Genomic DNA, 12,353 nt, shown 5'->3' on the forward strand with positions numbered 1-12,353 from the left:
CACTGAAAAAGCTGGGCGCCATGAACTCTTCTGAAGACAGATTTTTAGAGCAGGATTTCCCAAAATGGGAGCAGTCACAAGGTTTATAAGACTACAGGATCAGGAAGTTAATTGTTAGCCTGTATCAGAAACCCACCCAGTGACATACAAGGCCATCTCCCTACTTTTCAAAAATAGGAGGTTTCAGGCATGAATTCTGGAGATATTTATGACTCCATTTGGCTTACTTGACCTGTATGAATACAGCCTTAAATGAACAATGCTTACAATGTATGTATTCCCCTCATGCCTATACCATGGGGGGGGGGGGCGGGAATCATTTGAGAGGCAAAGGAACTATTTCAAAGTCATCATTACAGCCAGAGATTATACAGATAGATTTCTTAGGGTAATGAAACAGCACTTCAGTGCACAGAGGCCAAGTTCTAAGGATTTCAGTCAAGCGTAGCTCAGTAAGGTTAAAAAAAACAATAGAAAAAAAGCGAAAAAGCAAAGTGTAATAGTTGGTGCTATGAGACACTCAAAAGGTAAAACAATGTTTGATTACCTTGAGATAATAATAAAAATATTTTCCTTATTGGATCCATAAAATCTAATGCTCATTGACCATTATCATCTTTACAGATAACTGGCTTTGAGCAATGGCATTCTGACTCACAAGAGCTCGCCTGTTCTCAGAGAAGATGGATAAAACCCAATTTCACTTTGGCTGTTTCCACAGTCATCCTTGCTTTCATCAGCCGTGAACCTGGACCGAGGACTGAGGCCTTTGTGCGAGACTGACACCTTGACCAGAGCAACTGCTCAGCGAGAGCCAACGCTCCCATTCGACCTGCAAACTGAGAATTCGACAACTAAACCTTTTCTACCTACTTTACACTCTTGCAGGTCAGTATTTTTATTTGCTTGACCTCACGGGAGCAGACCTTGTAGTGGCAAAGGCTGTGAATTCTGAGGAGCCAGTGATCACCTACTGCTTCCTTCCTCAAACATTAATGATAGAGACAGCGGAGTAAGTGGACCAGGAACACAGCTGCTGTGTCCCCGACAGAGACACACTTACGGACACATAAGCAAGAGCCTTGTCTGCTCTTCTCCAGAAGAAGTTAAAAACAACAACAACAACAAAAAAAACGAGTATACTATTGGAATGTTTAAGATATCCTTCTTATAGGAGAAATACCTCTAAAAAATTATTACTGTGTAGTTTCTCGAGTGTCCTGAACTCAGTCTCCGTGAGTTCTTCCTAAACAATGGTTCTACTATTTGAAAGTTGGGAGATTAAAATCTACAAAATAATAGTATATGTAAAAATGGCTAATGGTTATGCAACTTAACAATGGACATCTCACCCCAAATATTGCCCTGCCTTGGAAGAGCTTACATTACTCCTGTGATAATATGGGGATTTTTCTGGGTAGCTGAGGTGAGTATCCACACTGGCGTTCATGCTGTTTATGAAAAGGCTACTGGCTGTGAGCACCTCGGTGTTACATGTTTGGCATCACCTTGTGCCCAGTTATCAACTCTGAATCTAACTTCTGTTCCTTCCAGATCACTTAAAGGAAATTTCAGTGAGTTTGGTGAGAGGAAAGTGAAAACAGGAGGAAACCTCTGCCTTTAGATCCCCAAATTCAGGAGGCTAATTTCTTCTCCTTGGTTATCAAGCACAGTTTCCACTTCATTAGACACACTATTTTCATTTGCATATATAAAACTTATTTCTAAGTGGGTGCTTCTTACACCCTCAAAAATAAATACTAGAGAACTAAAAGATTTAAAACATATAAAGCCCAATGAAAAATATAAATATTAAAAATGACAACTTTTCAAAAACTGTTTCAGACAGATTTTTACATACTTCTATTATTCCTATAACCAAAACCCAACTTGAGACGTGTTGTGTATGAACGAGTTAGTAACAAATGTTCTAGGCTCATAAGGACATGTAATTTTTGGTATGGCTAATTTAAGTGAAAAACAATGTGAGAATAAGAAAACTAGAAGTGAAAATTTCCCCACGTCTGTTTGTCATAAAGGTCCTGCAGACGCTATAGGTGTCCATTCCCTTGGTCAAACAACTTTTCCCGTTTTCCGATTAGACGCAGGGTAGATTGCGTTATCCACCACTAGATGGCATCATGCACAAGTGATCGATTTGTTTTCCTTCCGGATGAAGTAAACTGGTCTTTGCCCACAACCTACATAGAAGCCCTAGGAATGACAGGCAGGACGTGTCACAGGATGGCTGAGAAGGCGGCTCCCTACGTGCTGAACTGCTGAGTCTGGGTCTTCCGAGTTTGAGAGCAGTCTAACAGCGATTACTTCACTCCCTCCAAGGAAGGAAATCAGAATTCGCAGGGAAAATCATTTGATATAAATGTAAATGCTGTGCTGTACATATGGAAGTTGCCATTCACCTGATGACAGATGAATAGCTCACTTATAGGGAATCAACCGCTCTGCCCGTTAACCGAAAACCACGAAGCATCTGAAGTGAACCCCAAAGGCCCCCCCCTCAATGGGGGAGCCTCAAAAATACAGTTCCTGCTGTGTTCTGTAGTTCTGTGTTGATGACTTTTTAGTCAGTTTTGGAATTGATTTATCTGAATACTACATAGTTACTCCTTTCTATTTCTCCTTAGGTATCAGATTTCTAATTCTTGACTTCCACAGATGACAGCCCCCCAAACCAGTAATGGTGAGTAACCTTGAGAAGTTCTTTTAAGATGCAGCAATGGACAACAGCTCTTTCCTCCTCCTCCTTTTTAAAAATTATGTATTAAATTTTTTTTAATGTAGAATTTTACTATCTTTTGGTCAAAGATGCATTGGTATAAGCATTATCCACTGAACTTGTTAGTGCAATCTTTCCCTTTCACAATAAGTGTAACATATTCTTATATATGGTACAGGGGGGTGGTCTGAGAGAGATTATGGAATATGCATCTAAAACAAAAGATAAGAAATAAAAGGCAGGAAAGAAAAGGCTCCCTACAAGGTATCAGCAGTTTCTCGATGATGAGGATGGAGGAACCTGGGAATATCAAAAAGTTACCAAAATAGTCAGTCAGGAGAGGAAATATATATGGAAAGAAGGGGAAAAGGGTATAAAATTATTTCTAATTCAAATCCAGTCAGCAACTTGGATACCTCCAGCCCAAAAGTTAACCACAGCCATGTTTTGAAAGTTCTGATTCATACGCACGGGTGCTGCTTGTTCAATCTTGGTTTGGCTCCTGGGCTGTTGACTCTTTATTCCCCACCTGCTGAATGAATGGAGTCCCTGTGTTAAAACAAAGAGCCTGTGATGGTCCTCAGGAAATAGCATAGTTTACACAAAGTAGTCTGTTGACTATTTTTCAGTTAAAAATTTTTTTAATTAAAAAAATTTTGACCAAGACAATAATAGAACATAATTTGCAACTAGTCAGGAAGGCAACTGGTCCCAAGAGAGGAAAGAAAGTGATAATAAAGGGATGCCATCTCTGGGTGAACAGCGTGATGCAGTGACACAAAGACAAGACTTGAAAGCATGACAAATATGTTACAGGTTAGAATAATTATCTTCCAAGTGGGAACTATTTGAAAGGCATAATGTAGCCTGGGCGAAAGGCTAGTTGAATCTTTAAATGATCCAGGTCAGCATCCATTGTGGTCTTCATACTGATGGCGGAGACTGGGAGCATCACAGTGGAAGTCAAGCATTTTAGAACCTTGAGCTGATCTAATCCCATCCCTTCAGTTTACAGGTGAGGAAGCTGAGGTCCAGTGAGGGTAAATGACTCTCCCAAGGTAGCACAGCCAGACAATGACAAACCCACAATGAGAACCGGTTTCCAGCTCAGAGGCTGTTCCTTCAGCCACACTGCCTCCAAGGTAGACAGAGGACCCACGAGAGGCGTGTGGGGCTGTGTGACCACAATGCTGAGTAAAGCCTGAATCAGAACACTTGAACGCTTCTCGTGACGAGACTCAGAGGACAGAGCCCCTGCCTGAGCAAGCTCAGAGACCAGACTGACAAGGCCAGTGAGCATTTACCTCCTTTCCAGGCAGAATGATGGGAGAAAGACAAAAGGTCAGGGAAGCAATGCCTGTTTAATTAAACTGGTGACCACGCCCACCTTGTTATGAGAAGGTGCCCGGGTCAGGTCAATACCTAAATACTAACAGTACTGCTAACAAAAACAAGTTAAAAGAAAATCCTTTTACTAGAATACTTGTAAATACTCATCAATAATAATGATGATGATAATAATAATACCTTTCTTTTAAAAAAAAACCACTTCAAGTTGCATATTACAAACACACATGTTGTGGAAAAAATGCTTGTTTGTGTGGCTGAACGTGAATCCCTGTCTTCCCTGCCACGCTATAGCTTTATTCCCCAAGGGCGTGAGGTGGGTACCCTCAAGGAATAAGGAAGTCTTAGCTCTCTCTCCTTTATACTTAGGTTCTCCACTTCCCCGATACAAACAGTAACACTGGTTCTACAAGTTCTAGAAACAGAACACTGATGGGAGGATTATCTCTGAGACACTTGATGCACATGATTTGTAGGAAAAGTCTGTGAATTACTAATCTGAAAGAGACACAGCAAACCGTCCACAGCTTCAACTTCAAATGATTTAAACAAAAATAGAACGAGCCATGGACAGTGTCTGCATCCCTGTCCAACTGGATGTAAACAACGTTTGTAGAAACTGGGTTTGTTAAGAAAGTTTATCCATAGATCTGGATAGCAATAAAAAGCGTTTCCTAGGAAACTGTAAGATCCTGTACCACACAGCATACAGCCCAACTAAGAGGAAAATTAGGTTGATTTCTAAATTCAAGATACACATTTGTACAATTGTTCTTAACTCCTGTGACGATGTCCGAGTAGAGTGGGCATGTATATTGGTAGTTGTGTCTGTTTTCCTTCTCTCTCCCGCTGCAATCTTGCCTGTGGAGCTCACTGGTCTAGACTGGGTTTCCTCCTCAGCTCTGAGCCCCTGGACGTCCACAGACTCCCTGTGACTCTCCTGCTTCACTCTCAGCCCCAGCCTGGGTCAATACTGCCCTTCTGCTGCTAACGACACTACTGTTTCATGTCTTCCCATCTCCTCCAAGACAGCTGCCAGCACGCTCAGGTTTCCATCTGGGAAGTTCTGTGCCTCCCAGAGATCCAGGATGACGCCAGTTGGACTTGATTTGGTGGCAAAGTAATTCAAGTACCTGTAATTGGTAATGGGAAAAGGTGCTGAATGGTGTGATGTACGGATCTCTTTTCCTTTCAGTTTTTACTAAACCTTTTCGTTACTGCATTTCTGTAAGTATAACTGGACCCACTTGGGAAACTGTGGCTTGCAGTGAGCCGTTCTGAACAACTAGCCCATACTTAATTAGGTCAGCCCCAGACAGGAGACGTGATGCCTTAACTTTAACCTCAACTCTGAGTAAGATAATTTAAGAGACAAGATGTCTGTGGGTCACATCCTAAACAGGAAACCGAGAGACTTATGTTTTCTTTCCAGCCCAGGCTCTGATCATCTTTGACAGGTTATGCCACGCCTTTTGCTTGGTCGTGACGGCAACGTTCTACAAAGAAGAGGCTCCGGAGGTCTCTTCATAACTTCCTGGCGGCGCTGTGTTTAGCATGTTCATTACCCATCCAGCATTAGGTCCTGCTCAACAGGAGGCGAGGAACAAATTAGCGAATGGATATATCATTTAGGGGGACTTAGCCTGTCAGCTTTGCGAAGTGGATCACAAAACCTGATATTTACAAATGTCAGGTAAGCCCAGGATGTCTCTCAACAACGTGTTTGCAAGACCATGGTGCAAGATACAAGGTAGGAGCTTAATACATGTTGTCATAATGAAAAGTAAGTAAATGTACAGATGGAGAAAAAGAATGAACGTTGCCCTAAGTCAGCTCTATCAGTCCTGGAGCCCGATGGTCTAACAGGAACTAGTTCTGAAGCCTGGCCATACCTACCTGTCCAGGTTTAGCTTATGGGCCAGCATCCTCCAGTCATGACCCCTCGTCTGTGGGGCATCCAGGCTGCTACAGAGCTTCTGCCGGATAGGGGGAGGGATGCTGAAAGCACTGGGTCCCGTCATGGTGGTGACGGTGCTGGCTGGATCCAGCAGAGGCAAATCGATGCCAGTAGGTTCCTGTAGTTCAGGCACGGGAACAACACAGCATTATTTCTGAAGACAAAAGCAGTCCTTATTGAGCCAATCAACATAATGCCTTGCTTTGAATGGTAAGAAGAGAATGAATGTTATTATATTCTCCTTAGTGAGAATGGCTTCTTTCTGGCTGACGGCTGTGATTCTCTGTAACCTGGCTGAGAGGAAGAGGTACATTCTGAGCTGATTTTTGCATAGCCTTGGATGTACGGGTCTTCTGTAAGGACTGGGCTAGCTGGAAAGCTCGGGTGTAATTCAATTACAGCTTTTCTAATGGGATTCTCCAGGATGAGCAAGGGAATATCAATACTGCTAAAGGTTTAGGTTTTGGGGGGGGGGAGAGAAATGTTCAAAAGGGCGGCTCTTTGAGAATGAACTGATCTAGATCTGAGATTCTAGAGGCTGTCTGACCCTGAGGGGAAGCCCTGGGCAAACGCTTGAGTAAATTCTCCCTCTAACCTCTGCAGAAGATGGCTCGGGGCCTGCTTTTGTTGAATGAAATGGAACACAGCTCTCCTCTAAATGACATCGAATTAAGACTAATTATTTAAAAGAAAATGGCGAACACAGTACCTGGCTTCAGGGCAAGCTGCTAACAGAATCCTCCAATTGCTGTGCACCCTTGTTTTTAAATCTAATTTTAGTAGAGAAAACCACAGATTGGCTCTTGAGATAGTTTCAGCTCATAAAACAGCACGATTGCAAAACCTGAAATTCATCTGCAGGAGAAACTCTAATCATTTTCTGATCACTTCTGCTGGTTGGAAAAGCAAAAGCAAATGTTGCCTGGGGACGATTAAAGCAATAAAAGAAAATCCACTTAATCTACTTTAAATGTCATCTCTCTCTTTTTCAGAGCAGGTAACTCCGTGGTGAACATAATTAGTTGCTGGAGGATAAAACAGCCACACGCGGGTCCAGCCATCAGGAAGTCTCGGGGTCTGGTGGAGGGCTCCGCTCAGACGTCAGTGCCCCCGTCCTCCAGAGCCTCCCAGACCCTGCCGTTCCTACACCTGGGGGCCACGGTCTGTGTTCCAGGATCAGCAGCCCAGGCCCACTGCGAGGCTTGTGCGATCACACGGCACAGGGTCCGTCTGGGGACTCTGGAGGGCACGTTAGAGCAAAACAAATTTTTTTGCTATAGACCATCAAGTGGTGTTGGCTGTGATCACAATATCTGGCCTCAGAACCCAAAACTTGGCAAACTGAGCCTCGGAGGATTCCAGTGGCTCCTTTATGTTAACAACTCCAGCACATAGCAGGACTGAAAAGACTGGTATGAGATACGCTGGAGTCCCTGAATCCCAAAGAGCTTTCCCTGCACTGGGCACAGAGCTCTTTCCGAGGGACCACGAGGACAGAGGGCTCCTGACCTCAAGGGCATAGGGCTTAAACAAAGGGCTTAAACCAGAAGAGCGGACCGAAGGCATATGTCCGTGCTTTTCAACAGATTTACGTTGGGAACGTCTGCACCCAAGTGGCCAGCGCTTCTCTCAGGTATAAAATTGGGAGCGGGGGCGGGCAGAGGCGTGGAGAAATCACACCTCATTCCACAGCTTAGCGCTCCGGCCCACTTGCAAGTCCTGCTTGCTTCTCGTCTGGACCATAACAATGGGGCCTGGAAGGAAACCCAGCCTGCCCATCCCTGGCCTGCGGTGGAGGCTGAGTCTGAACGGGGAGTGGGGGGGGGGGGGGTTCTGCTTGGTGTAGCGCTGCCTCGTGGCCTCACCAGCTCCCTGCTGCTTCCCTGTGGTCTGTCCCTTATGCCAGACTCACCTTCCTAAAGCCCAGCGCTGACGTTTCTCCTGCCTTCTCTTGGTAAGTGTTAAATGGCTCTCCTACCACATGGATTCCCAACTCCTTATCAGGCCATGAGGTTATCTGCAGGGCCTGCCTGGCGGGCCGGCCTGAAGCCTGGGATGCCTGTAACCTGCAGAGCCAGGCCTGCTGCGGACGAGGGGCCCCTGTGTTCCCTCCACCTGGCAGCCTGGCTCCTGTCTTTCTCAGGTTGCACTGGCATGACTGGACCATTCACTGTTCCTAGCACCTTTCTTAAGGATGTACCTTCGAGAGTTCTTCTGCCCTTTCCCTTAACCTCTGTCAGGCAAACACCTCAAAACGTGGGCTGAAAAGCATGTTCCCTGAGCAAAGCCGCCCAAAGCCCTCCGCCTGGAGCCCTCCTATAGCACTTCCCACAGCCCCTGTCCTCCTTCTACATCTGCTCTATGCACGCTGGTTGTACTTACGGACGAATTCCTCTGATTTCCCAAAGTTCTTGGAGATGAGAGTATTTTTGTCATCCTCAGAACTTCTTTGACCCTCAGGGCAGTGCCCTGAACGTGGAAGCTACTCAATTCATATTTGTTGAAGAGAGGAAGGTATGTTTTCTGGTAGAGCAAGAGGATGAAGCCAGTTCCTAACAGAAGCCCACCTTGCAGAACAGTGCTGCCACATTCCAACTAAACGTGGCTAAAGGTAAGGCTCTCCTCACTGTTCAGTCCTGAAGGTAAGGCAGGCACGACTCTCAGGAAGGTCTGCTCACACATACACGTTGTCCCCCTTCTCTTGGTGAATAAAGAACTGTCAGCACTTTACGTGGGCCTTCAAACCCTGAGTCTCCAGCCTTGGCTACTGTGCCTGTTTATTTCCTTGTGCATGAAACAAGCCCTTCTCTCTCTTATCAGATGGCTGACAGCAGCCTTGGAGGTAAAAGAAAAATACATATATACATTTACATTCAAATTTCATCTAGTAATTTCTGTTGCTGTTAGTTCTTCTTTTACTTCCAGGTATGCTCTCACAGAACACTTACTATAATAATTGTTTATGATATTGGTACCACCTGTCTTTGATGTTATGCTTCCCTTGGTTAAACATGATTTTTCACCATTAACCAAACAGCTGCTGTGGCACACGTTTTCAACACTCCACGGGAGAAACGACTTTCCTTTCCTGTATTCTGACTCTTCCTGAAGTCACTTAGAAAAACTAGATTTTCCCAAGGGTCCTTTTTGAACAGGTTATAGAAAACAGAGGAGGTGAATAGATAGGATGGCTATAGCAGAGTGAGGCTTTGTACATCTTTAATATTGTTCTTTGTGTGCACGAAAGTGCTGTGTGTCAGTAGTTAACAGGGTTATAACGTCTTTGTCTATACTGTAGCTAAAACTAAAAGTCCTAACGAGACTGAAGCTTCTTTCTCTCCTCTACTTTTTTTCCCTCTTGCTGGTGATGGGCAGCTTCTCCTTTATTACCTCCCCTGTCCCTCTAAGGAAAAACCTTTTATCATCATTTATCCTCATACTTTTAACTCTTCTAGGCATTTTCATTCTTAAACTTCATCTCTGTGAGACTAAAGGCTTTATCTCTAGGTAAGGAATCTCTGGCCAAGGCCCCTAGAGAGGAACAATCGTCCAGCTCTTGACATCACCCCGGTCTGTGTCAAGCACAGCCTGGTCTCCCTGGGGGGCAGCAGGCCCTGTGCCTGACGGCAGAGGCCAAGGGCCGAGGAGCTTTAGAAAGGAGCGCTGGTGACGCCTTGAGCAGTGGGTGGCAGGGGGAGGGCAGCAGCGCATTCCTGGCAAGTCAGCTCATTTTCAGGAGATGGGACGTTGGAACTGCAGCCCCGGGCCACCTGCCAGCCTGCCACGTGACCCTAGGGAGGAGCCCTGTCCAGAAGACAGGCACCACCAGTGGAGCCTTTTCTCTGGTTGGTTGTGGCTTGTAGCCACAGGGAACCCCTCCTCGAGCTTTTGATGAGAATCCAGGTCTCGGGGCTCTCCAGAGCCAATTGTTCACCAGCACACAGCCTGGCTCCCCACATCAGTACCAGCCCAACTCTCCCCGCTCTGCGGGCCACATGCACTGCATTCAAATGCTAACAGCAACGGTGGGACTCGGTGACCCAGAAGGAAAAGCAGCAGAGTGGCCCCTAATCCCCAAAGTCATCTGACTCGGGTCATTTCTGCCTCTCCCCGCTAAGTGTGCTTGTCTGTCACAGGCCTCTGAGGAGACGAAAGGGTCGGCCTCCCTGAGCTGACTGCCACCAGGTTGCAAAAGAAATCATCTTTCCCCTGTGTTGGCACAGGAAAGAAGGTCCTTAAACTGATCACACTATGACTCGACACTATCTCTTCGGTGAGGGGTTGGCTGGCCTGGCGGGGTGCGGGGGGGGGGGGTCAGCCCTGACCAGCGCGCTTTCATTCGCGGCCACAGCTCCTCTGCCTTTTCATCACGTTGCTCATGCTGAACGGAAAGCAAGCATCAAAGGAGCAGACCTCCTCGCCGCCCCCTCCAAAATTCCGCAGCCTTTGTTGTGGCTGGAGCTGGGTGGGTATTGAGCTTTGCAGACCTGCTGGGCCTGGAAAGTGAAAACACCCTCCCGAGCCAGCAGGGGTGGTGCTGCGGGCCCGGTAGATGGGCCCGCGCACAGAAAAGCCCGGCGGTTGCCATGGCGCCCTGACACCAAGATCATGCCTTATGAATGTCACCGGGGCCTGTGACTAAAGTTGTTTATGAGGCAAAAGTCTCATGAAACGGAGGGAGGAAACGATGACCACAGCTCGCCAGGCTGTGGGAAAGGAGGAGGTGGCAGCGTCAAGGCTGATGTGCTCCCCCCCTTGGTTTGCTAAGGAAGACTGTCTTTAAATACATGTGGAGCGAGACACGCCGAACAGGGTGCCGTTTCATTCGTCGCTGTGCATGAGACAGCGAGGAAGAAGGAGTCTTTTAAATCATATACCGGCCGTACTTCTAAAATATGACAATTCTGTGCTGGGGCTCAAAAAGCAACGCCAAGCTCAGCTCCACAGGCCCCAGACAGTGCTGCCCCCTTCCTCTCACCCTGTCCTTTTCCTTTTGTCCCTCCAGCCTGAAGCGTTTCCATGGTTCTAACTCCAAGCCCTGGGGTCCCAGGTAACCAATAAGGTCATGAGCACCCCCTCTTTCCACCCAGAGAAGTCTGAAATAGCAGTGATGATTTTATATGTCTCTATCTCAGAGATGACAGAGTCCCACCTGAAGGAAGTGAGGGTCACAGCGAGGAAAGGCAGCGTGATGGGCGCCAGTGGGGAAATGCGTCGATTTTACTTCTATTTCTGGACTGTCTCTCCTACCTCGGGGAGAAGGGCATCTCTTCTATTTGGAGGATGATGTATAAGAGAGCACCGAGACCAAGAGACTTCTCCTTTCGACATGGAGATAAAAGGAAAGGAGGCAAGAGGGGGCAGGGAGTGCACGGACAGGCAAAGCAGGTGAGTTCCGAGGAAAGAACCAGAACAGGAGGAGAGGCGGAGGATACAAGGAACAGGGGACAGCAGGGATGCTTTGGGAAAGTTCCTCTCTGTGTGCGATACTTAAATTGAACCTTATACTCGAAGTTCAGGTCTGTGTAAAAAGTTAGGACAAGATCCTTAAGTTCATGTCACAAAACGTAAAAGTCCTGTTTTTTGCAAGGGATCCTCTATTACACTTTCATATAATTTTAGCTCCCTGTGTTCATTAAAAATACTATTCTGTGAACCAGCAGGCCCTCCAGAGCGCTTCTCAGGACTTCCCACGCTGAGATACTTTATACCCCACTGGCCCTCCCGGAGGTCGGTCCCTCCTCTGGTCTGAGACCAATGAGCGCCTCTTACCTCGGACACGGTGCAGTTTAGCTGGAAGATCTGCCCTTCTCCCTCTACCTGCCGCACACAGAGTTTGCAGACCAGCTCCACTGTGTTCAGGCTAAATCTCTCCAGGGTGAACGTGCAGTGGAGGTTTCTCTGAGACCCACTCCAGATGTGGTAGAAAGGAATTTCCTGAAGCACATAAAAGGGTGAGCCACAAATGAGGGACCAACGCTCAACGAAGCTATCAGACAGCACGCTGCAGAGTACTCATCTCAGTACCGCACGTGTTAATTACCTTCTTTAATCCTCACGATGGGTCCATGCACAAGCACATCCCAACCTCCTTTTCAGGTGAAAAAAACTGAGGCCCAGAGATGTTAAAGAACTCACCCAAAGTGCCACAGCTAGAAAGTGGCAGAGTTGAGGTCTGAACCCAGGGAATCAGCCCAGAATCCTTATACCTAACCAGCCTGCCGCTTCTCTGTCACTTACAAAAAAACCCCCCCAAAACAAAGAAAACATCGTAAATGGTCTTTTTTTTAAGGTTTAGACAATTGCCCAAAT

At 46.4% G+C, this 12,353-nt stretch overlaps 1 protein-coding gene across 2 annotated transcripts in view; it reads right to left on the minus strand.

The window, feature by feature from the left end:
• Nucleotides 1–4,709: 4,709 nt before the first annotated feature.
• The window catches only part of UNC5C (unc-5 netrin receptor C), a gene marked incomplete at its 5' end in the record, with an annotated part of 395,086 nt that continues 387,442 nt past the window's right edge, over nucleotides 4,710–12,353 (minus strand). For both annotated transcript variants that reach the window (XM_082653166.1, XM_082653165.1), the window contains 3 exons: nucleotides 4,710–5,217; nucleotides 5,981–6,159; nucleotides 11,814–11,978. In XM_082653166.1, the coding sequence (XP_082509292.1) occupies nucleotides 5,052–5,217; nucleotides 5,981–6,159; nucleotides 11,814–11,978 (510 nt within the window). In that variant the 3' untranslated portion in view covers nucleotides 4,710–5,051. The remainder of the gene's footprint in view (nucleotides 5,218–5,980; nucleotides 6,160–11,813; nucleotides 11,979–12,353) is intronic.

This window comes from Grampus griseus, assembly GCF_964374135.1.
Source record: "Grampus griseus genome assembly, chromosome: 4".
Taxonomy (NCBI): domain Eukaryota; kingdom Metazoa; phylum Chordata; class Mammalia; order Artiodactyla; family Delphinidae; genus Grampus; species Grampus griseus.